Genomic DNA, 26,178 nt, shown 5'->3' with positions numbered 1-26,178 from the left:
TAGTTTGACTTAACATCCGAAGGAGCACTTTTCCATTGTCTCCCTAGACAGATGGATGCCAACCAACAGTTGTAACTCAGCTTCCTTTGTATAAGTTGTTTCCTAAACCAACGAAAGCTCAAAGAGAGGCCCCAGATATCTGAGTGGACAGATGTGTACCAATCCAGCAAGGGATATTTTGTGTGCAGAAATAACCTTCCACATTCATGACAGATGCTCACTGGTCTCCCCATCCACACTGTGGTGCTCATCCAGGCCTCAATGATCTGTCGCGATCTGTGTATAGATCTGTATGCAGTTGTGCATCCTCATCCTTACTAAGCCACCAGAGTTTATAGTTAATTGCCTATGAATCAACCTGGATGGGGGCCATAGTGTTTAAGTGTCGTATCTGCAGCATAGGCAATGTTTCATTCTACCATCTGTGGGCAGTTTGTATGACTGGCTCACTGTCGGTGTCCAGTTTTCAAAGGAATGAAAAGCTGTCACATTCAAAAACAGAGACCAATTAAAATAGCTTATAGGATACTGCTCTCCATTGCTACCACTACAAGATACACAAAGCTAGCAAAATCCAATTTACTAATCTAATATGAGATCAGAGTGGCCACTTTCTTATTCTGTATCTAGTGATGTATGTGCATGTGTGTATGTAATTTATATTGAGCAGCTAATGCTCAACTATTTTTGTTTCGATATTTTCTTTACACACTGCATTGAGAGCTTTGCACACTGCAAATTTATCAATTTATATACTGCTTAGATACAATTGTCTCCAAGTGATGTAGATGAACTACAATGCAAAGGAAAGGTAAAATTCAGTTAAAACTCTAAAATCAGACTACAACCAAAATGCCCGTTGGAACAAAAAAAAAAGTCTTCAGTAGGTGCCAGAAGTTCCACAGTGAGGGGGCCTGTCTAACCTCGACTGGAAGAATGTTCCATTGGGCCCATGATACATTTAATATTAATATAATGCAAGGCATTTTGCCAAACAATTTTTTTTATAGAAGAGTTTCCCAAAATGAACTGTTTGTCTCCTCCCTTAAAGTGTGTGTGTGTGAGTGTGTGTGTGTGTGTGAGAGAGAGAGAGAGAAAGAGAGAGAGAGAGGGAGGGAGAGGGAATGAGAGACAGAATGCTGCCTGGTGGGAAGTGGTCACTGGAAATAGAAAATTCACTGAAAGTCAGCCTGACTATAGGTGGTAGTCAACTACTGTACGATTTACTCAGAGAAGACCCATTGAAGTACAGTAAATGAAAATGGCCAAGTTAAGACTATTAATTTTGATGTACTCTGAATAAAACTTAGTTGAATACCACCCTACAGTATATGTATATAGATCAGGCAAGCAATGTTGAAACAGCATCATGAGACCCTAATGATGTAACGGAGACTCTAAGTTTAAGGAGGAGGGAGAATCTCATGAGAGAGCCTGAGTCTGTGTTAGAAGTCTTTACCTCCCTCCACACACCAAGCTACACATTTTTTGCTTTGTTTTGTTGAGTTTCCAGTTTTGCAATAAATACATCATACATTATGATCCAGAATAGAGGGAGAGGGGTTGTGCATTTCTCATTCAGACCAGTGGAAAGGCTATTCTGCCAGAATAAACATTGCCTCCTCACCGACACACCCTCTCCTGTGAGGGCCGAACAAGACTGAATCTGCCAGACTCTGTCACGGATCGTGTGCAAGTTCAGACCCTCTACAATCTCTGCAGCAGGGGCTGCCGTCAGCAAATCTTGTTTGTTCGCAAAGATGAGCACAGGAACACCACTTAGCTTCTCTTCATCTAAGAGTTCCGCTAGCTCCTGTAAGAATCATAAAGATGCAGCCATTATTTTTAAAAAGCCTTTGGCAATGAGAGGCTGACTGTTGTATCTAAGTAGTTGTATATGTTTTAGTAACATATAGGGCAAATAGTAAATGCTAATGTTTCAACAAAGCACAGATGTTATAGTAAAACAAGCAACTGGTACATACAATTACTGAGACAAAGATTTAAAAGCAAATCCCTCTGTCTATGGAACGGAGAAAGTTTTAGCTCAGTCCAATATTACCAGTTGTTTTCAAGGCACTGTCAATCCCAACCCTCTAGAGATCAGCACTGATGATGCAGCAAAAATACATGCTGGCACAGTTATAACTTGACTTGCTAGTAGAATGGAGCGGCCCTTGAAAACAGGTGGTTTTATCCTACATATGCTTCAAATTCTGCAGGAATGCTAACAGCAAGCTTTGAACTTTGTTCCAGTTTAATCAACTGTAATTCATGCATAGGACATCACTGATAAAATCTCTATCCAGAAACAAGCTCATCTTCATAAAAGGCAGCTGTTCTGGCTACTAAAAGGGATGCAAAGTGCTCATACAGACATCATTTGTTGATAATATCAATGAATGTGCTAGGGATTAGATAGTTAAGGAAAATGGGGAATGGAGCCTGCTAAATCTCATTCTAAACTTGTTGTAAGATGGCCTTAGAACTGTAAGGAAACAGGCCTAAAATAATGGGCAGGTGCCTGGGAATGTTAAACCCTTCAGTCCTAAACTTGCGGTGAAAGGTACCAGAAGGAACAATACTGGCAGAGGTAGAACAGAATTCATAGATGGGTGGTTAGCAAGTCCTTTACAGATGTTGTTGAAGATTATCAATGCATGATTATTTCTGATGCACTTTGTAGTCCACCACCACTAGCACATTATTATATAAGCACATCCATGCTGTGTATTCTGTAATTGAGCACTATGTCCCTGTATGCTATACAAATCTCTGTAGTCTTAATTATGGTAGCCAGATAGCTAGAAATGGATATAGCTGTACCAGTCTTAACTGTCCCCGCAGAATAATCCTATTTCTGTGGGTTTTACTTGAGGAAAACAGAAAAGAGCTTAAAAACTCAGAAGAGTAGCCCAAACGTTCATTAATTCATTTGGCAGAAAACAATAATTTAAACTTAACAAGGCTTAGCTTGCTTTTAAAACGGCAAACTGTACATCAGTCCCTTTTCAAATGTCTGACAGTGTTCTATGTATTTATACATTATATATACATTATAGAAAAAGGAGTAAAGCGATTTCATGAAGGTGTGCATTACTTACCTGACCCGTTTCTTCAAATCTCTTTCTATCTGCACTATCAATGACATAAATCTTAAAAAAGGCAAAATAGAATGCAACATTAGCCAGGAAATAATAATAGCCCATTTCCAATCACATTGACTTGGCATTACTTCCTTTTTAAGGAACCTGCAGTCAGGAAAACTTTTATTCACCTATATATCATGTCTGAAAATTCCCATTATTCTGATAGTGGATGGTTGTACCTTGGCAAGATTCGGCACAGATATTTATTTTGGCGTGTGTGAATACAAACATCCATTTACCAAGTGATAAGTTACTAAAATGTGTCTATAATTACATAATCAGTATGGGGGGACTTACTGCACTTCCACACCTCAGCAGAAGGGGAAGCAGGGGGTCTTGAAAAATTGTTCATCACATAGCTCTTTATATCCCATCAGTGTCTTCTCACTCCCCATAATGTCTTCTTCCTTTTTGTGGTTGGATGGAAAATTTTCTTACCCCGGCTATTGTCAGCCATTTACAACTTACAGCCAGCAAGAAAAGATTCCAGAAAAACAATGCATTCAGCCCAAATTTTAGCTTATATTATCCAACTGAAAATAATCTAGACAGTGGCCACATTTGGATGATCATATCTTAACAAGCTGAAATAAGAACATGCCATTTCGAAACAGGCTGTCATTTACCTTCTCCCTTCATGTGAGTTGCAATTAAAGCAGGAAGTCTGTAATTCAAATAAAAATAAAAAATTAAAAAATTGTCCAGTAGCACCTTATGGACCAACGAAATTTGTTCTGGTGTAAGCTTCTGTGTGCATGTACACTTCTTCAGACAAAAGTTTATACCAGAACACACTTAGTTGGTCTATAAGGTGCTACTGGACAATTTTCAATTTTTTTATTTTTATTTTGACTGCGTTAGATCAACACAGCTACCTACCTGAATCTTTAATTCCAGGGTAGGCGATGTGGTACCCTCCAGACATTGTGGGGCTACAGCTCCCATCTGTCTCAGCCAGCTAAATGTCAGGAATGATGGAAGCTGCAGTCCAACAACATCTGGAAGACACCATGTTGGCTCCCCTTTTCTAATGAATTGTGTCTTCTTATTTTGTCCAGACTGAGAAATGATGGTTACCATCTTTGTAACAATCCAGGAATGTAGACCACATATTGAAGTTGGTTTAGAATTCCAGGTTTTTCCAAAGATAGTAACCATAATTTCCAGGTTTGGAAAAAAAACAGGAGAGTATGGGAAATTGTGTCAAAATGGTAGGGAGGAAAGGGGCCATGACCTTAGGCAAAAGGCTCACTCACATCTCAGCTTTATTAAGCCAAGATATGCTCATCAAAACTGGGTCACTGTAATACTTGGGCATATGGCCTGGCAACCAGCCTCAACAACTTTGATCCTTAGGATAGTTAGTAGTTACAGAACCAGCCATGGGGTAAAATGGTATATTACCCCAAAGAAGACAATGTTTATAGTAATAGGGCACTTTTGTTGTGAGGGTGAAACACTGGTTTAGTCCTCAGACAAGAAGGCTGCACTTACAGAAGCATCCACCAGATCCCTACAGCATCTGGCTGTTCCCCAAGGACCTCTTATCTAAGCGTAACTTGTGAAAAGCATCTCATTCACAACTCGAGACTGCAGACCTTGTGGCAATGCCACAGTGAACAGCACTGCACCAACCAAGGTAGATACACGTCAAGTGCCTACTTCCCATAACTAGAAGGCTCGATGCCAAATAGCTGCAGGTGTGTGTCTGAATATGCAATCATTCAAATATACACACCTTTATTTGACTGTGCATAGCTTCCAAATAGCACAGGTGTGGGTAGCTGGAGTATCTCCCATTCAAGAACACCTGCATGTTTATGAATGTGCAATCACTTCATGTGTTAAAAATATTCTTGGAGGGGCCTCTCACTTGTGTAATACTCTTCAGTTTACAGCAGAGACAGGCATCTTAGTTAGCAAGCTGTCTTGTTTCCAAGGCACACAGGGCTAGTTTGGGTTCTGTGTTCCAGCATTTCCTTCAAAACATTTTTGTAAATGATAGATCAGAAAGGGGGAATGCCCCTGCTCATGGATTTAGGCTTGTTTTTTTAAAAAAAGAAAGAATGTCCATAGGCAATCAAAGTGAATCAGATATAAAGGAAATCTGGGCAAATGATGGCATAAATTATAAAATGGATCGAAGTGATAAAATTTATTTTACATTAATTTTGCCTACTCTTGTGTTTGCAAACGTCAAGGTTTTCTTGTTGAGATTCCTAGACTGGAGATGATGGGGGTTCCTAAGTATCCATTTGGTCTTAGTTTAAACATACACTACTTCTTCCTTTCTTGGGCAGTGGGGCTTTATGGGGATTGTTATATGTATTTTTAGAAACTGAAAAATAAAGAAGTTAAAAAAGCACCTTCCATCTTTGTCTCTATACAAGAACTGCATAGACATATGAGTTGAATAGTTGATTAACTGTTTGAAATCTTCATGACTTAGCTAAACCTGCCAAGACACAGGATTTACAGACATTTGGTAGCATATGCTACCTCCCCTCAGTAGAAGAGGAGGCAGGGGGACTGGTAAAATGATCTTAATCACTAAGCAGCTAAGTTCCCCTCCCCACAATCCTTTATCCTAGCTATAACAGATACTCTGCTTTTTGAATGGATGTGCCTGCAGTACTGCACTGGGAACATGTTCAGTTAATCGCTGCTATCAAAGAAAGGTGCAGAGTCCTGAAGCCTGCAGTTAACTTCCATAGAACCTCCCTGGTAATGTCAGTGATACACTTCTTTACCAGACTGGAGTATGTTTTTAAGATCTACTTTGGAAGTTCTCCTCAAGATTCCCTTGCTGGAAGATGTTAAGACAGGTGCCAACCAGAGTGCACCTTTTCAGTGATGCTGCCCTGCAGGAGCAGCCAATCCAATGCTCCCACTGCCACACCCTACACTGACCCAAGCTTCCCACACCTTGCCCCTCCCCTCTCAATAAGCACCAGCGACCTGCTGTGTTGGGAAGCCAAGAGGGCAATGGTACCCCACCCACATTGCTCCACCACTTGTTTCTAGTGCCCTGCCTGTTAATCCCCTTCCCCAGGCAGGTTTGTGAGGCACCAACACTGGTGTCCTTTGGGTGTCCAAATCTTTTATTTTCTCCAGGGCGTTTAACTGAGCAACCTATATACTTCCTGCTTTTCTTTGATTTATTTCATATTTTTTTAAAACAATTTTTATTAACCGACCAATCAAATCAAATCAAATCACATCACATAAATTCCGAATTACAAAGCCGAATTTTAAATTTTTGTTGAGGGGACCCATATTTCAAGTTCCGAAGGGGGATTCTGATCATCTTCTTGCTACTGCGTTAATATCCAAATCAGTCCAAATAAAGTTCATAATTCTATCCAGTCTTATCTTGCTGTTTCCACATCTCATCTTGTTCGTATATTTTTTCTTTTTTTCTTTATGATCTCTTCTGATAATCTCCTTAAGCAGATAAACACCAATTATATCCTGTGTGGATTTTTCCGTTCGTCCACTCCTCATATCGAGATGGTTTCCATATATCATCACTTTAATAAATAACATCGCTCTTTCCATCATTAATCTCAGGACCTGTCGTTCTTAAGTCCCACTGAGGAGTCTCACCCACAATATAAAAACAGCTCTTTTCCTCCTCCCAGACTCAAGTCCTCCGACAGAGCTTACCAACATGGCGACGGTATTTTTAACTGCGTCATTCCAAAACTCTTAAACTTTCCACACTCTTCTTAAAACATGCTTTGGTTAGAAAATTCATCTCCACACAGTCGTAAATCCACAGCTTAAGTCATTAAAACGGCATTTCTGACTTGTGAGGGGGGGGATTCTTGTTTAATCACATAGAGGAAAGAAAGGAAAGTTTTTCCCCCTCCCCCATCCAGTCCCTTTGCCATACCGAGTCTTGGCATATCTTCTCATGATTGATTCTTGTTCCTCCGACTCGTCTTGTTTATCAGAGAACTCTTCAGTTAGCAGTCCTTCCTTGAAATATGTGCATTCGCTTATTCCTAATTGTTCCTTTTGAAGTTCTTGCAGCTAGCGGCGTGGATCAGAGACAGCGTCCAGGAGCACCGAGATCCACAGTAGGGCATTCTGCCTAGTGCCCCCATCCCCACAAATTCGGGGGTGGTATAGGGCACAGCAGGCAAGGGCAGCCCCCCCATAACCTTGGGGGGGTAGGGAGGCTATTTACTCCCATCACAGCCTCCTAATTACCTCCTGTGGGTCGGAGAGATGTTATTGTCAGCCATCTTCCGATGCGCCCCTAGTGGCCCCTCCGATTTATTTCATTTTTGCTGTCACAACTGCCCTTCGGCTTTTTATCTGCACATTTTTATTGTTTTAACTGGACATTTTGTTTTTGCAAGATGCTTTTGATATAATTATATAGAAAATAAATAAATATATAGGATTTTTAAGGCTCTGCACGTGTGAAAGACTGCTCTCACTACAAAGTGCCTTCTGTCCTCTTCTCCCCACTGAAGTAGGCAGCAGCCTCTGATCAACTCTTGATGATTCCCCTCTCCCCACTACTGCCGCCCTCCATACTATATAACAGGCCTTTCCACGGGGTGCTAGGCTTACACAAAGTCTGGATACAGCCCATAGATATTGGTTCGTGGCTGTCTGCAGGAGAAACCCAAGTATTCAGTCTGCCCTTTGCAGTTCTGACTTTTGTCCATCACCAGTCCTTTCTGCATCCAACAGTGCACTACTGCCTCACTGATGAAGCCATGATAGCAATATGGCAAGCTGTCAGCCAAGCAGACCTTGCCAAAGAGCAAAATGTCATCAAGGGACTTGTCTTCCTTGATCCTCTGGTTAGCAGGCCTTCTAAATGCTTCTTCAACTGTGCTTCAAAAAGCCAACTGAATGAGCTGGTATAGGATAACACCTCAGGGAACAGGCTATGTGTTCTCAGTTCAAATTTCACCCAATGGAAAGGCTGTGATTGCTACTATCCCAAATTCCAATTGGGCAGGGGGAATACACCAGCAATAAGCCCCAATGTGAGCAGGATTACTGCCAGTAGAATCTTTATGTTGATAGAACACTGCTACTATGTGGAACAAACCTGGGGCAGGGTGGCACAATGCCACTCATCTGCTTCTGTGGCTGTTTAGACAGGGAACTATACTGCTCCCTTTTCTGCATCTGAAGACTGTATTCTCTGGAGTGTTTTGATGAGTTCTTGTGCAGAAGCACTGTACTCATAATAGGTTTTACCTATTATGGAGGGAGCATGGGTTCTTCTCCACTGAGGTATGGAGCTGGCATGGTGCTATAACTGACACTCCTTTTTCTGTGTGTAGCCCTTGAAAAAATTTGCTTGTTTGTAGAACCTTATCATTAGAGGGTCATTAATGAATTTCCAGGGATACTATGGGCGACCTGTACATGTTGGTGTACTGCTGTTTGTTTCTCCACCTACTGTTATAGCATTGCCTCTGCTGCTGAGAGCAGCATTGCTGCTATGTCACATTGGTGACAGATCTGGCACAGCAGGATAGTTGGATTGTCCAGTTAGGCAGCAGTAATCTCTTAGCATCAGTTCACCACTTGCAACATGGAGATAATACTGATTTATCTTACATGACTGTTGTCATAAATATTACTAAGATAATGAATGTGAAGACTTTTGAACATTCAAAAAGGAAATGGCATCTGGGAGTCATATAAGTGTCCTTCAAAAGATGCCATGGAAGGAAGAGCTCCATAAAATGTTGTTTTAATTGTGCAATGTGGTTGTACTTTGGTGGCACCCTTACTGTGTGTTTTGTAGAGTACTAAAGAAGAAGAAAAGCGCATGAGAATTGCACCTAGTAATTTGGTTCATATTTTTCAGCCTGGAACACAGAGTTACTTCAAAGGGAAGGAAAAACCAAATGGAACTGTCACATAGCACACTGTTGAGAGACCAGTTAAAAATAAATGTTTCTGCGACGACTTCCGGCGGATCGCGAAGTGGAAGCAAGCGGGATCTTTTGCTCGCAAGAGTATCCAGCTATCGGGAGAAAAAAGGGGGGGTTTGCAAGGGCGCCGCAGCCCCCCAAATACTCTTGGAAGGGAATCCAAGAGGCAGGGGTCCCAGCTCTGCCGTTTAAATTCTCCCCCGGCCACCAAGTAGCCCCTTTTTGGGGGCGACGAGTGTGGCGGGGTTGAGACGTCGGCAGCGGGAAGCCATTTCTATCTCTCCATAGCGAAGCCCCGAGCTTGCGCACAAAGCGATCCGTTCTCAAACAAAAAGAAAACGAATTTGGATTTTATAAGGGCGAATTCTATGATCGATTTGGACAAATATGGACTAATTCGTGGTGGCAGGGTGCTAAAAAGGAGGTCAGCCTTGCCGGGAATTGGATTTGGGCACAGAAGAATTCGCGGAGCGGAAAGACTGTAAGTTTTGACAAGCGGTAAAGTTTTCTTTAAAGATATAACGACTGTAGGAGGAAAGTCTCCTAAAATACTGACTGTGTAATAAGTGAAGGAGAAAGGAATTGTGGAGAAGCATTTAAAAACAGACTTTCGGAGAACTCTCTGTGAGCGGGGGGAAGGAGAAAAGGAGACAGCGAGATTACTTTCACTTTTAAAAAAAACTGCGTAGTAAAAGTTGCGGACTCTGAGGCACCGATTTGAAACTATTTAAATATATGCAATTCAAGTAATAGGAGAGAATGATGATGATGGACACCTACCTCCTTTTTTTTTGAAATTCTCTGTTGGGACATTTAAAGAGCCTGTGTGACAGTAAAGCTATTATTTTTGTTACTATTGAGTTTCCCCCCCCGTCTCTTTGAAGCTACAAGCAAGGGATATAAAACGCCATTTTGTTGCCAAGAGAGAATACCCTGGTGGCTACTTAGTTATCAAAGGAAATAACTTCTTCTACTCCTCTACAACGGATTTTTGTGGATTTGCTCTTCTTCGTCTGTTTTCTCCCTATATAAGGAATATCAGTTTGTTTGCTCTCTGGGTTTTTTTTTGGGTTTTTTTTTTGAGAATTACGTCACTCATCTTGTTTGGAACCTGGGTTATTGGGATTAAAGATTTTTGTAAGAGACTCTTGGGAACTGTTATTGTTCTAAACTACGCAACCAACTCCTGGGATTTAGCCAAGCAAGTGGCAAGAAGTTATAGAAGGGTCTTCTGATTTATTTGACTGTTGCTTATACATTAACAAAGTGACTAACTCTTTCCCCTACCAGAACTAAATATATTTGGATTTGGTTTATGATATAGACGTATAAGATAGGGAAACTGTTTAACTGATATTGAGTTTAAGGATTTTATTCTGGTTGTATATTGAACAAAAACAGTTTGCTGATATCTAATAAGGTTGGGTAAAACAAAATTATTGGTTTTGCTTTTTGTATTATTATTTATTTGTGTAAAAGTCAAAAAGAGAAGGGGAAGGTAAAATGTCGCATATTCAGAAAAAGACAGAAGGAGCAACACCAGGAGAGAGAAAGGGTTCAAGACAAGAATCGGAATGGAAGGCAGATATTGTAAAGATGTTTTCAGAACTTAAAACAGACATAAAAAGTAGCGAGAAAAATCTTGAGAGTAAACTGGGCAATATGGAAACTAAATTAGAACAAATGGACAATAAAATTGATTTAACAGTGAATGAACTGAAAGACCAAATGAAGGAAATTGCAAAGAAAAATACTGAGATTGTTAAAAGAACACAAAACCTGGAAGAAGGAATGAAAAGGACAAAACTAGAAATGAGAGAGGTGCGAAAGGAAGAGGAAAAAATAAGAGTAGAAATGTCTGAAGTGAATAGGACGCAGGAAGAGCTCTGGGACGCGGTGGCGATGAATGAACTTCGGCAACGGGAGTCTAACTTGAGATTAAGATCGGTGCCAGAAACCCAGGGAGAAAAGATTAAAGAAAAATTGACGGCAGAAATTGCCCAATGGTTGGATATGAAAATTGAAGATGTGCAGAAAACGATACAAAACGCATTTAGGATTAAAATAAGAACGACCAAAGCTAAAAAATTCCCCGGTGACTGTTTGATCATCTTTAGGGACAAAGAAATGAGAGATTTGATTTTGCAAAGAAACAGAGAGAAGCGTCTAAACATCGACGGAAATTATATAATTATTTTTAAAGACGTGCCGGTGAGACTACTGAAAAAAAGGGACCGATACAGACAATTAGTACAAACATTGAAGAAAAATGGAATAGAATTTAAGTGGGAATTTCCAGAAGGAGTGACATTTGCATACAAAGGGAAGAGGCACAGACTGACTAAACCAGAAGATGTGGAAAATTTTTTCAGAAGATACAGAGAGTTGACCAGAGTTGGAGAAGAGGCAGAAGTGCTGGGAGCTAGAGGTGGCGAAGGAGATTCGGTGGAGCTGGAGGAGGAAGAGGAGCGAGACAGTAAGGAGAAAAGAAAAGGAAGAGGAGGAGGAAAGGACGAAGAAGAGGAAAGCGAAGAAGATAAGGAAGAGGAAGAGAAGTAAAAAGAGGGAAAAGAATTTATTTAATTGATAGACATCATGGCACTAAAATTATGGACATGGAATACAAATGGCTTGAATGAAAGAAAAAAAAGGAATAAAGTGATACAACATCTAAAACAGAAGAATTTGGACATTATTTGTTTACAAGAGACCCATGTTAAAAAAGCGCATAGGAAAATTTTGGTTAATAAAAAATTGGGAAATGAATTTGTCTCATCGGATAAGAGCAAGAAGAGAGGGGTGGTTTTGTATATAAAAAGCAAACTAGAGGCACAGCAACTATTCAAAGACGAGGAAGGGAGGATTATAGCAGTACAAGTCAACTGGCTAGGCGAAAAATTAATAATTATTGGAGTTTATGCACCAAATGGATGCAAAGCAGATTTTTTTAAAGGATTGGAGGAAAAACTATTTGAATATTTGGATCAGAAAATAATAATAATGGGAGATCTCAACGGGGTGGTCTCAATGGAAATGGACAGGCTTCGGGCCAAAGGTAAATCGAAAGAGGGGAAACTACCAAAAACCTTTTTTGATATGGCGGAAAACTGCAATTTGGTGGATATCTGGAGATTGAGACACCCGTTAGAAAAACAATTCACTTTCTATTCAGAAGTTAATCAAGCAATGTCTCGAATTGATCAGATCTGGGTTTCTGGTGAGTTAACTACAAGAATATTAAAGATTGAGATTCAACCCAAAGTATTATCAGACCATAATGCGGTGAAAGCCATTCTAAAAGGGAGTGAAGAAAAGTCCTTCAGGTGGAGGCTAAACGAAAACCTTCTAGATGACCAAAAAATTGTGGATATGGCGAAGAAATGTTTGATGGACTATTTTGTAAACAATTCTAATAAAGGAACGAAAACGAGTGTGGTCTGGGACGCCAGCAAAGCTGTAATGAGAGGATTCTTCATTCAACAAAATTCAATTAAAAATAGAATGAGAGAAAAAGGGAAGAAGGAAATTTTAAAACAAATAATGGAAAACGAAAAGAAACTAACGACAAGGCCAGGTGATGAGAAAGTAAAACAGAGTATAAAAATGCTACAGACACAATTTGCAATGATAATTAATAAAGAAGTGGAATGGAATATAAGAAGAATGAAGCAAAAGAATTTTGAATATGCAAACAAATCTGGAAAATGGCTTGCGTGGCAAATTAAAAAGAGGAAGGAACAAAGCATAATTAAGAAAATCAAAATAGAAGATCAAGAGATAGAGAACCCGAAGGGAATAAGGAAAGGCTTTGTGGACTTTTATAAAGACTTATATAAACGAAAAGAGAAACTTAACATTAATGCAATAGAAGAATATTTAAAGAAGAAAAAGGTGCAAAAAGTATCAGACAGTAATAAAATTAAATTGAATGAACCAATAGAACTGGAAGAGGTTTCAAGAGCAATAAAGGACTTAAAAAATGGGAAGGCGCCAGGGCCAGATGGATTCAGTGCAAGATACTATAAAGAAATGAAACACACTTTACTTGTACCACTGAAAGATGTAATGAATAAGATATTGGAAAAAGGAGAACTACCTGAAACTTGGAAGGAAGCATACATAACGTTAATTCCCAAACAAGATTCGGATTTAACGCAGGTTAAAAACTACAGGCCAATTTCGTTATTGAATAATGATTATAAAATGTTTGCAAATATTTTGGCAAATAGGATGAAAAAGGTTCTGAATGAAATGATACATAAGGATCAAGCGGGTTTCCTTCCCGGGAGACAAATGAAAGATAATATAAGAAATGTAATTAACATAATTGAATATTTGTCAAGCGGGAAGGATAAACAAGCGATGTTGATTTTTGTGGACGCTGAGAAGGCCTTTGATAACATTTATTGGGAATTTATGTTAAAGAATTTAGAATATATGGATGTGGGTCAATCTTTCTTAAGTGGTATAAAGGCAATATATTCAGAACAGAGAGCAAAATTAATTGTGAACAACGTTATAACAGAAGATATTGCCATAATGAAAGGTACAAGACAAGGGTGTCCGTTATCCCCGCTGTTATTCATCTCGGTCCTGGAGGTCTTCCTAAGAACTATAAGAAACAATGAAAATATAAAAGGAGTAACTGTGGGCGGCAATCAATATAAGGTTAAAGCCTTTGCCAATGACTTGGTTATAACTATTGAGGATCCTATACAGAGTGTTAAAGAAGTGATAGAAGAAATCGAATATTTTGGTCAGGTGTCAGGTTTTAAATTAAATAGGAAAAAAACCAAAATAATGGTTAAAAATTTGGATCAAGAAGTTATAGAAGAAATACAGCAGCAAACAGAAATGAATGTGGTAAAAAAAGTAAAGTACTTAGGAATCACGTTAACTCCTAGAAATATTGACTTGTTTCAAAACAATTATGTACCAGTTTGGAATAAGATTAAACGTGACTTAGACGTATGGGCAAGAATGAGATTATCGTTTTGGGGAAGAATTGCAACAATAAAAATGAGCGTGCTACCGAAAATGTTGTTTTTGTTTCAAACGATACCAATAATTAAAGGAGTGACTATATTTAAAGAATGGCAAAGAACAATGTCAAAATATATCTGGCAGGGCAAAAAGCCGAGAATTAAATTTAAGATATTAACAGATGCAAAAGAAAGAGGAGGCTTTGCCCTGCCAGACTTGAAGTTATATTATGAGGCTTCGTGTCTTTGCTGGTTGAAAGAATGGATAAAATTGGAGAATACGGAATTGTTGGATTTAGAGGGACATGACAACAGATTTGGGTGGCACGCTTATCTATGGTGTGATAAAAGCAGAGTGCACAGAGGTTTTGGAAGTCATATTTTTAGAGGCACGTTAATTGAAGTATGGAATAGGTACAAAAACCTATTAGAGCCGAAAACACCAATGTGGTTATCCCCACTGGAGATAATGAGTACGAAAAAAGTCAATATGACAGGAGACTGGATTACATATGAAAATCTAATAATTAAAGAAGGTGATAAATGGAATCTGAAACCATATGAAGAGGTTAAAGAAAAGGTGTATGATTGGCTGCATTATTTTCAATTGAATGCAATGTTTAAAAAAGAGATGCGGGAGAAAGGTTACTCAGGAAAAAAATCAAAGTTTCAGCAAGAAATTTTGAATAGTGATGTAAAAGTATTGTCAAAAATGTATAAACTATTACTTGAATGGCATACAAAAGATGAGGAAGTTAAAACGGTAATGATTCAATGGGCTAAAGATTTTGGTTATAATATACAATTTGAGGACTGGATAAGGTTATGGAAAGAGGGAATGAAATTCACCGCATGTACTACGATAAAAGAAAATGTGATGAAAATGTTATATAGATGGTATATAACCCCAGTGAAACTAGGAAAGATGTTTAAAGTTAGTAATAAATGTTGGAAATGTCAAGAGAAAGAAGGAACATTTTATCACATGTGGTGGGAATGTAAGAAAGTGAAAAGCTTCTGGGAAATGATTTATAACGAGATGAAAAAAATGATGAGATATACGTTTGTAAAGAAACCAGAAGCATTGTTATTAGGTATATTAGGCAATGATGTTGAAAAGAAAGATGTGAAGCTATTTAGATATGCAGTTACAGCTGCTAGAATTTTGATGGCCCAAAAATGGAAACAGGTAGAAATGCCAACGAGGGAGGAATGGAGAATGAAATTGATGGAATACGCAGAAATAGACAAATTAACATGTAAAATTCGAGACCAACGCGATCAGAGGTTCACCGAGGACTGGAACAAATTTACAGAGTATATCAAAACTGTGTGTGATCAGGAAATAACGCTTGTTGGATTTCAGGAAGCTTTGTGAAGAGAATAGTAAGGAATGTTGTTTAAACGAAAAGATAAAATAAGGATTGTTAAAGTGCAACACAAATTTAAGGAATGTGAAAAGTTGTGAGAAATATGGAAATTGTCAGATAGGCTGACGGAAGTCTATAAGATGTATAAGTTAAATTGGATGTTAAATTGTAACTGGATTGGTTATTGTAAATTTGAATAAAAATTAATTACAAAAAAAATAAAATAAATGTTTCTGCAGATTTCATAATTCACGTGCACACACTGGCTCTGCAAGAATGTTCAGACTGGCTGACTGCTGCAAAACAAATGACTTTGATTGCAGTATTTCTTAGCTGTTAAAGTCACTATGATATTTAATGTAGCATTCAGCAGTGGCCCATGCTTACCAGGATATCAGTGTTCTCAAAATAATTCCTCCAGTATGGCCTGATCTTCCTCTGTCCACCAATGTCCCACACATTCAGCTTGAAACCTTGTGCTTGCACACTTTTGATGTTAAAACCCTGTGACAAGCAGAGATAAAGTATAACTGGTGTTAACGTGATGCCTGGCTTCAGATTCACAGGCACACATCAGTCACAGTTTATATATCACAACTCTGGGAACCCTAACAAAATAAACCCCGTGCTGCTATTCAGATGGATTGGCTGTGGGCAAGGTGAAGGCTATAGCAGCCTTGCATGGATCAGGGTCTGTTTCTGTCAAAGCTATAAAGATGTATGTTGCAGCTCATAACAAGAAAGGAAGGTGCAGTGGGAGGTGAGAGAACAATGCAGATAAGAAGGAATCACATAGCCTTGCAAGGAGTAAGCCTCAGCTACTGAAAGCTGAGGCCAATGTGCAGGCTAACGAGAAGCAGAAGTCTGTATGTGAGTTGATATGAGAAAACTAGAAGCAACAGCTGCACTTTTGAAGGGCCCATTTCATCAATTAAAGCTCCAACTGAAAGGGGAGTGCAACCGGAAAAACAGGATGTGGTGCAGGCTGGCAATGAGCTGCCACACAATACAGGGGATTGGCTTTAAGCTTGGAATCTGAGGGTGGGCTTTTTCTCTAAGGCGTGGGAGCATCTCATAGGCAATGTGCTCCATCTTGAGGACTGGGGGAAGGAGATCCAACCTTGTACAATCTCTAGCACCATCCACTGGCCAACATTGGGATGGTGTCAGTTGAGCAACTAATGAAAGATACTTTAGCCCTTAAAAAAAGCTCTGGAGAGTTGGTGCATGTAGAGAGGACAGAGGGACACTGTGTGTGTTGCAGTTTTGAAGTATACATGTGAAGTATCTGCACCATGTATGTGCTGAACTGCAACACTGAAGGGCGTAACATGCAGCTTGGTTTAATCTTCTGATTCTCTAGTGTGTGTTCATAGTCTGAGAAGTTTTAAAGCAAGATATGCATGCACTCTACAACTGTTACCATTCCAGTGGGCACATGCACACCCCTTCAATCTGCACATCACTATATTAACATGTGTAGGGAAGAGTCATAGCTCACTTGGAAAGCACATGCTAAAGGTCCCAGGCTGAATCCCTGTGATCTCTAGGTAAGGCTGGGAAAGGGTCCTGCCTGAAACCCCTAGAGAGCCGTTGCCAGTAAGCCTGGACTACAATGTGTGAAATGGAGCAATGGTCTGATTCAGTATATATGGGGCTACCTTTGAAGGTGACCTGGAAACTACAACTAATCCAGAATGCAGCAGCTAGGCTGGTGAATGGGAGTGGCCGCTGAGACCATATAATACTGGTCCTGAAAGACCTACACTGGCTCCCAGTACGTTTCCGAGCTTCAAAGTGTTGGTACTGACCTTTAAAGCCCTAAACGGCCTCGGCCCAGTATACCTGAACGAGCATCTTCCACCTCCATCGTTCTGCCAGGACACTGAGGTCCAACTCTGAGGGCCCTCTGGTGGTTCCCTCACTGTGAGATGTGAGGTTACAGGGAACCAGGCAGAGGGCCTTCTCGGTGGTGGCACCCGCCCTGCGGAACGCCCTCCCATCAGATGTCAAGGAAATAAACAACTATTTGACTTTTAGAAGACACCTGAAGGCAGCCCTTTTTAGGGAAGTTTTTAATGTTTGATGTTTTATCGCTTTATTATTAATAATAATAATATTCTGTTGGGAGCTGCGCAGAGTTGGGAGCCGCCCAGCCAGATGGCAGGGTAAAAATAATAAATTATTATTATTAGTAGTAGTATAAGGCAGCTTTCTATGGCCTTAGGAAGTGGCTGCATGAGGTAAAAGCTATATGAGTCCTAGAACTGTGCATATACTACTATTGGAATAAAGGAAAATGGGGGGGGGAGTACATAGGTGTTGTGGCATCTGTAGCAGCTTTATTTTTTATTTTTATAAAAAGAGATTATATTTTACTTTTGGTTGCAAGGCAGATTCTGTTTGTAGCCACCCTTCCTTCTCCATTCTCCAAACTTCAAGATTTAGCAGAGCACCAAAAGCCTCATTCCTTACCTGTGTGGGAGTAATGTGGGTGATGTCTTCAGATGCTAGTTGTTTCAAAAGTGTGGTCTTGCCTGCATTATCCAATCCCAGGAGGAGGATTCTTACCTCCTGGTCTGGTGCACTCTTCAATTTGCGCAGAATTGACAGCAAACCCTGTTAGTGAGAAAGGGCAGGAGATGTTACTTGCTAGATGTTATTTTTATCATCGTTGCCAAAAATCAATGAGAAACAGAAAGAAAGGAGATCCTGAATAGCCTTATAACACATGAACAAAATGTACAAGTTGCTGCCTGTAGGTTGATGATCTGTGATACATGAGACAAAAAGAAAGGGGATTTGAAAGAGGGATTTTCCACTTAATGAGTGAGATTAAAAGGAAGCAGGAGAGTAAACACAGAACTATTTGGTAATTAACATAGCACTAAAATAATTATTTTAAAAAAGAACATCAAGACAGAAATGCAAAAGAGAATATAGAAGTTTTAATAATTTCCTAAAGTAGGATAATGAGGAGGTCAAGTGACTAGAGAAAGGAAAAGAGTTCCTTACATTTGGGAGAGTGGAAACATCAAAATAAGAAAGAGCACAGGGAGATGCAAGTTTAATAATATTTTTTTTATGAATGAAGGGGCTGCAGAGGAGACTAAAGGGAGAAAGCAAGAAAGGCAGATTACAAGTGGCAAGGCTACGAGTGGCTATTAGCACTGAAAGCTAGCAAAAAACAAACCAAAAAAAAAAAGAGGAAAGAGAAAAGGATAAGGAAAATAAAGAGATGATAGCATGATCAGAACAATGAAAGAAGAATACAAGCAGCAGGTGGGAGAATAAGATAAAGATGTTGAAAAATAAGAAAGAAAAATAATCAAAGTGGGTGGATCTATGCAATAACTTTGCAACAGAAGTAACGTATAAATAAAAATATAGGTCAGAATCTCACAACACACCAGCACTATGAAAAGAGGCACCTGCAAAATATATGTTTTTAAATAAACCACAATAAAATTATGTTGTAGAATCCAGAATGAGATTGCAGCTAGATAGTACGTAACAAGTAAGAAGTGGAAAATATTTCCAGAAGGGTATCAGTGTTAGTTTGTTGCAACAACTATCATGTGGCACACCTTAAAGACTAACAAGTTAGTGATGGCATAAACTCTCATAGACCAGAGTTCATCTCATCAGGTACCTAAGAATGAAAGAGCACTGCGGCAGAAAAATAAATGTGAATGCTATGAGCATAAATAGGGCAATTCAAACCAAATAAGTGAATTAAATGTCTAAGTGGGAGGCTGTACAAGGAAAAATGTAACAAGTCCTAAAACCATGTTGATGGGACAACAGACAATGGAAACAGAAATATATATGCCTGTAACATGATTAAAGCACAAATGAAGAAAAATTAAGAGAACAGAGAAAATAGGCTTAAGCTGAGAGACAAGAGACAAGCAAAACATGACAACAACCCATGCAGGATTGAATGAGAATCTGAAATGAGGATTTTACTAGATTCAGGGTGGATTTTAAGAGAGATATTATACAGAAAGAAATCTTATCTAGAACAGTAATACAAGCTGAGAAAGGAGAATACCCAAGCTCTTAACTTCATTTTCCATGCATGGACCTAACCCTTATTTTGGTGTGTCCATGAACCTATAGCAGCAAATGATAGCACCTGCTCAGAGGTGGGTCCTGAGATTTATCACCTCCTTCTCATTCTTCCCATTTGAAGGCCATTTTGCCCCCTCATGCAGCTCCCACTAGTGTTAAGAACTGCTATTAATATTAGATCGTATCAGCAGATCTGAAAAAGCACAGCACTAAATCATTCACATCAGGGTGTTAGGTCTCAAGATTTAGGGCAGTAAAGAATTTCAGTCAAGCTGCTGAATTAGTTTTATTACTTTTGCCACCAGCCAAACCTCAGTTATACAAAATCCTATAATCCAAATCCTCCCTCTACATTCCGACTAGCCATGCCATGAATTCTTACCTACTAATGATTCAGATTATCCACAGCCCCTTGTATTTATTCTCTGAACCATTCTAGGCAAATGATACATTCACATGTCAGCGTTTTCATGATGTATCTATTGCAAACCTCTCAATTGCCTGCATTGTGTAGCTAAGAAAGTTCAGCAGATTTCAAGTGATAGATCCTTGAGCTGAGAGTAGCTTTCAGGATTTGGGAACAGAAGATCCCTGTGAGTTTATTTGCATTGCAAAAATGCTAGAAATAATTGTGCGCATTGGTGGTGCCAGCACTCAAACACCTGTACTACTTTAAAAGAAGTGTCAGCTGGAAGGGCATGTAAATGTATCTGGGCTGCTTTCTTACATCTATATAAGATGCAGATCAGCCAGATTGGCCACTGGGTGACAAAAATATTATTAAAGCCAAAAGATCTGCTTTCTGGTTCTAGCTTTGCTAGCAACCTGTCACAGGTCACTTGTGACATCTGCTGTTATTGCTTGTATTTTCCCTGTGCTTGTTTCTCCTCCAGTTTCATATGACTGACTGCAACATTCTTAAAGGCAACAGCATAAATTATAGTAAATTATAAGTAAATTATAAGAAGTGCTCTTGGTCACATCACAGCCAACTGTCAACTCTAAACTCTGGTTTTTGTTCTTTGTTTTAGGTACAAAATATTTTTTATAATAAATAATACTTGAGCTTTGTCTCATTGCTAATCCCCTCCATAGCATTTAGAAAAAGTTATTCTGTGGCTCACCATGACTCATTTAAAAACCCTAGCATATGTTCCTTCGGTCTAGGTGGAGAGCAGTATACACGTGTAAGCGAGGGTACACAATAACAACTCAATTATTTTAATTTATCAGTTGTGGAAAGATGTTCTTTTCTATCAAGGATGCATATATTAATAATAAGTTCCATGGGGTCATTGCTGGTTTTAATTTTAAATAATTAAATATTTTGAGTGTGGCCAAAAACCAAAGATATCTTACATTCCAAACATACAATAACTGAACATCTTTACTGGCATTATGTCAGGAAAAACTATGCTGAAGCAAAAGGAATTTTTTAGGCTGAAAACACACCACTGGTGTAAGTTATTTTGTTCTGAGCACACACTTGATAAGCAACAGTTATTTCACAAAGGCCATAAAGGGAACCACTAACATATACTTATTAACATGATCCAGCCATACATTTTTTATATTGAGACACTGAGATCTGGCAGAGACAGAGGTGTTGCATTTATACAGGCCATCCAACCATGGAATTCCCTTCCTCTCCAAATAATATTTGCAGCAACCATTATGAGTTTTTACCAGTAGTTAAGAACTCATATTTTTTGCCCAGGACTTCGGTTGATTTCCCCCCCTCCTTTGCATTTGTATTTTTATTTGTACTAGGTGCTCTTTATTTTAACTGTGCAGAATGATTTAAATTTGTTCATAATGCTTTAATTGTTACTGGAAATCACTCTGGTAGGCATATTGCCTGAAAATTAGTCTATAAACCTAATTAACAACAACAACAACAACAACAACAACACTTTGAAGACATGCACTTATAAACATGCATTTAGTTATCCTGTTGAAATCAGTAGAACCTGAAAATATTTATTTTGGGATGGGTATTGTCCCCGTTCTGTATCATTTTTAAAGCTGCAAAATACCTCATAGTAAATATTTATTTCAAAACAACAACCCTATTATGACTAATACACAAACTAGGGTAGAGAGCAATTAAGCTGCCCAAGATCAGCAAACAAGTTAAATAAGGCCTTGAACTCAGGTTGTCATGATCTAAGTATGTCATGAGCCAAGTCTATCCACTACTAGAGCACTCTGTCCCTTGAGCTCCACAAAATACTCTCCATATCCAAATATAAAGCATAAAGAGGGAGTACCAGATTGTTGGTTTATTTGAACAGTTACACGTGCTAGTACAATGTTAAAGCATAGCATTAAATAGCTATTGTTCTCCTTCTTTAAAACTTGCTATTCTTTTAACTCTACACCAGGGGTAGGCAAACTAAGGCCCGGGGGCCGGATGCGGCCCAATCACCTTCTCAATTTGGCCCACGGACAGTCTGGGAATCAGCGTGTTTTTACATGAGTAGAATGTGTTCTTTTATTTAAAATGCATCTCTGGGTTATTTGTGGGGCATAGGAATTTGTTCATTCCCCCCCCCAAAAAAATATAGTCTGGCCCACCACATGGTTTGATGGACGGTGGACCGGCCCACGGCTGAAAAAGGTTACTGACCCCTGCTCTACACTGTATCAGTTTTCTGGTTGTAATCCGTGTCACATAACTGTTGACATCAATAATGTATTTATAGGACAAATGCAGAAGATTTCAAATATGTACTTGGGGGAAAGCATCATGGAAAAAAATACACATTTAAAAAATGCCTGTTATTTTCTACCGAAGTGACCCATATAAGAAATACCATAGAGAGAATTGCCACACATGCTATTGGCTAGTAGTAGGGAGGCTTGCCAATCACTAAAGAACAGAGAGCGGAATCCCATTAGAGGAGAGAAGTAAATACCTGCTGTTTATCTGGATTAGCCATAAAGCTTTGATAATGAATTTAGAGTGCAAGTACAAAGAAATCTGCCTTTGGTAACCAGCAAATGTTTACTTAGTTGATGTGGTATTTCTCTAAAGATCAAGTCAAGTACAGCTATCCTGTAAGATAGTCACTAAGGTTGCTTCCCCAATAGTAGATTTCATTGAATTCTATCTTCTCTTTGTCCCAGAACTATCAGCCTTAGCAGCAATTGTGGTAAGGCAAGGTAGAAGTGTGTGGCACAGTAACTATATGGCTGAGTCCTGTCTTGGAATGTGGGATTAGGAAGGGAGGAAATCTACATGACATCAATCTAACAGAGCTAAGGCTGAACTGTAATGTGTGCAAGCCTTTCATTCTGCCCCACCCTAAAATGCTATTTGTCTTTGCACCAACGGCAGAGGGGCAATAGTGTGGCCCTTTAAAAGGCAGCTGGCAGGGGACTTCTTGGGGAAAATACCCCTTCCTGCCAGCAGAGGAGATCCTCAAAATCCTATGCTCCCTGGTATATCCTCCTGGAAACTATAGAACTATATCCTTCGATGACTTTAAAAGATTAGACAAATTTATGGAAGATAGGTCTATAGTCATTAATATTTAATGGTCCATTGTGTAATTAGGTTACAAAGTTCTGGGTGGAAGAGTGTGTGGAGTGAATTTGTCGTGGCCTTAATAAACTAGCTGATGCCATGAAATGTATTTGATTATCTTACTCCTGCATCTCAGGGCTGAGCTGCATACAGTATTAGTACTAGCTGCATTAGTAGCATAACTTTATATGAACAAGCTGTGAGGGCTAACAATTATCATACAGCTACAGTATTTTTCAAAATACTGATGAAGTGCAGAAGTTTCCCCATATTTCTGAAAAATACTACAGAAATTATGAATAATGATTTTGAATATTCATCCTCAGGCAAATCTATGGTACAACTTCAAATTATCATCATAATCACTACTACCCACCCTTCCACCCATAGGTCTCAGGGTAGGCTACAACAATTTAAATAGTTTGTATTTCTTAACAGCAATTTTTAAATCACAAAACCAGTGATTAAAATATACAATCCAAGAGTGTGGGATAATCAGTCTCATATAACCAACATGCTTAAGTCTAATTAATGCATGAAGGGGTTGATACCATAGAGTAAGCTACCCTGTCAGGCTTAGCTATGTCATTTCCCTTCACCTTGGGAGGAAAGAGGTAAACAAACACCCACACACCCCACTTGGTGTACCCAAGAAGCTCAGCATGTGAAGGTTTGAGTTGGTTGCTCCAGCAAAATTGCATGGCTCTCACCAGCCACTCTTCAGTTCCTATACCAGGGGTCTGCAACCCGCGGCTCCGGAGCCGCATGTGGCTCTTTTACACCTTTGCCGCGGCTCCGGGGCGGATACTAGCGAGGGGAGGAGGCGCATTGTGCGCCCCGACACTCCCCACTGTGGCGGGCGCTGTACTGGCTGTGACGTCGCATGGGGGCGGTGCGTGCGTTAGTCACGCACCGTCCCGACGTCACCCTCCCGCCCGCTGTCAGATCGCGGCTCCGGAGATATATTTGTTTTAAATGTCGCAATGGTTTTGCGGTTCCCAGTTTTTTTTCCTTCGGAAACGGGTCCAAGAGGCTCTTTTTGTCTTAAAGGTTGCAGACCCCTGTCCTATACCAATACAGTGGTACCTCCGGTTAAGAACTTAATTTGCTCTGGAGGTCCGGTCTTAACCTGAAACTGTTCATAACCTGAGGTACCACTTTAGCTAATGGGGCCTCCCGCTGCCGCCGCCACGCAATTTCTGTTCTCATCCTGAAGCAAAGTTCTTAACCCGAGGTACTATTTCTGGGTTAGCGGAGTCTGTAACCTGACGCGTCTGTAACCCAAGGTACCACTGTAATCTCTGGGCACTTTTATTACTTTGTAACTAAGCTAGGTTTTACTGCCTGTGCAACTTTTTCTGAATGCACATGAATCTGACCTTTGGAGAGTTTGTAGATAAACCATTTTTAATTTTCCAAGTTTGTGGTATTCTTCTTTGCTGGGGGAAGTGGGAAACCTTGTAACTCACTTAGAAGGGGATATTTTAAAGGTCTAACAGCCTATATTTCCACACCTTATAGGGAAGGAGGCGGTGTTGGAGCACTTTGTACACCTCTAAGTCACCTCAAAAAGAATATTGTAACGCTAGAAAAGGTTCAGAAAAAGACAACAACAAAAATCAAGGGGCTGGAGCAAAACCCCTTTCATCTTACAATGTTTAGGACTTTTTTCATTTATAAAAAAAGGGGGAATAAGAGGGATATGATACAGGTTTATAAGATTGTGCATAGATTGTGCAAAAGCTGGTAAGCAGTGGTTCCTGAACTCCCTCATAATTCTAGAATCAAAGGTCATCAAGTGAAGATGTGTGGTAGGAAACTAAGAAAAAACAATAGGAAGTACTTCTTCACACCATAGTTAAAACTTTGGAATTTGCTGCCAAGCTCGCTGGCTTTAAAAAATGAATGAATATAAATTCATGGCAAGTAAAGTTATCATTGCTTGTTATTCACAATGGCAATTTACAATCTGAAAAATCAGAGGCAAGGTGCTTCTAAATACTAGCTGTAGGGGAAAGATAATAGGAAAGTGCTATATCATTCATGTTCCACTTGTAAGTTCCCCATGGGCATTTGGTTGGCCATTGTGGAAACAGAATGCTAAACTAGAAGAGTTTTTGCTCTGATCCAGTTTGACTCTTCTTATCTTATCAGATAATGCTTGCTGCAGATCAAGTAAGCTAGTAAGGAGATGAACACATAGAAGATCTGTAACACCAGAATTAAAAAACAAACAAACTGCAATGTGTTCTTGCGTATATTTAAAGCCCTGTAACAAGGTGCATTTGACTTCTATTTCACATCTTTCTTTGACCATCTGTGGGGAAAACCCCGGGATTCCTCATGACCCAATTCCACTTCGAAAATGAGTTATTTCAACAACCCAACCCACTCTCTTCTCCCCCTAAGGTCCCCCACTGAGAATCCCGCAAATCCCATCTCAACCTGTCCTGCTTACAGCTGCCACGTGTCATTATAAAACAACATCGAAGATATCGCCCCTTTCAGTCTCGCAGAAGATTGTACTGTATCTCATAGAATACGGGGGGGTGGGGTGGGTAACCGTGTTGCAATTCTTTACATGCTATTCTCGCAGCTTCCCAGAGCACATCCAGTAACTCGCAGTTTTGAAATATTAAACAGATGAAGGGGTCCTTATTTCTGATTTTAAATAAATAAATTAAAATAAATTAAAAATAGAAATCTGGCGATCTCAGCCTCTCCGTCCCCCTCGTCACCTGAGCGGTGCCTTCAGCTCCAGGTACACGACTCCGGCCCCTCCCTTCAGCCAGGCCCATTCATCGTCTCCTCATCCATCCCTTTAGAGCAGCATCCCCCCTCCCTCAACACGGAGCGCTCCGCTGCCACAGGACGGATCCTGCCCCGCACCCAGCACAGGGCGGAGGGCCGGTTCTGCGCTCCCGCTTCCCACAACGCCCTCCCGGGCCCCCCTCGGCCTTCTCCCCCTCCTAATCTCTCACTCACCATCCTCTACGCGGCTCCCGGTTACCATGGGCAACTGCGTCATGCGCGCGCGCGCACTGCATTCCTCCCACGTAGAACGTCCGTCCCGAGTTCGACGCACAAGCTCCGCCCACTACCCTGTTCTCTCCCCTCCCTAACCCTCCAAAGAACCCAGCCTCCTTCTTCGTCAGATACATG

At 39.9% G+C, this 26,178-nt stretch overlaps 1 protein-coding gene across 2 annotated transcripts in view; it reads right to left on the bottom strand.

Annotated features, from left to right (window-relative positions):
• Positions 1–26,114, bottom strand: part of ARL3 (ADP ribosylation factor like GTPase 3) — a 36,715-nt gene extending 10,601 nt beyond the window's left edge. Inside the window, exons 1-5 of one of the 2 annotated variants that reach the window (XM_053389356.1) lie at positions 26,002–26,114; positions 17,889–18,032; positions 15,801–15,917; positions 3,105–3,155; positions 1,628–1,813 (exon numbers count right to left, since the gene is read on the bottom strand). In XM_053389356.1, coding sequence (XP_053245331.1) covers positions 1,628–1,813; positions 3,105–3,155; positions 15,801–15,917; positions 17,889–18,032; positions 26,002–26,004 — 501 coding nt within the window. In that variant the 5' untranslated portion in view covers positions 26,005–26,114. Of the gene's footprint in view, positions 1–1,627; positions 1,814–3,104; positions 3,156–15,800; positions 15,918–17,888; positions 18,033–25,754; positions 25,830–26,001 lie in introns of those variants that run through there. The other variant, XM_053389355.1, reaches the window with a different exon arrangement.
• Between the last annotated feature and the right edge of the window lie 64 nt (positions 26,115–26,178).

Source organism: Podarcis raffonei, chromosome 5 (assembly GCF_027172205.1).
Source record: "Podarcis raffonei isolate rPodRaf1 chromosome 5, rPodRaf1.pri, whole genome shotgun sequence".
NCBI classification, from domain to species: Eukaryota; Metazoa; Chordata; class Lepidosauria; order Squamata; family Lacertidae; genus Podarcis; species Podarcis raffonei.
The sequence above is the reverse complement of the archived record's forward strand: the minus strand, read 5'-3'. Positions and strand labels throughout refer to the sequence as shown.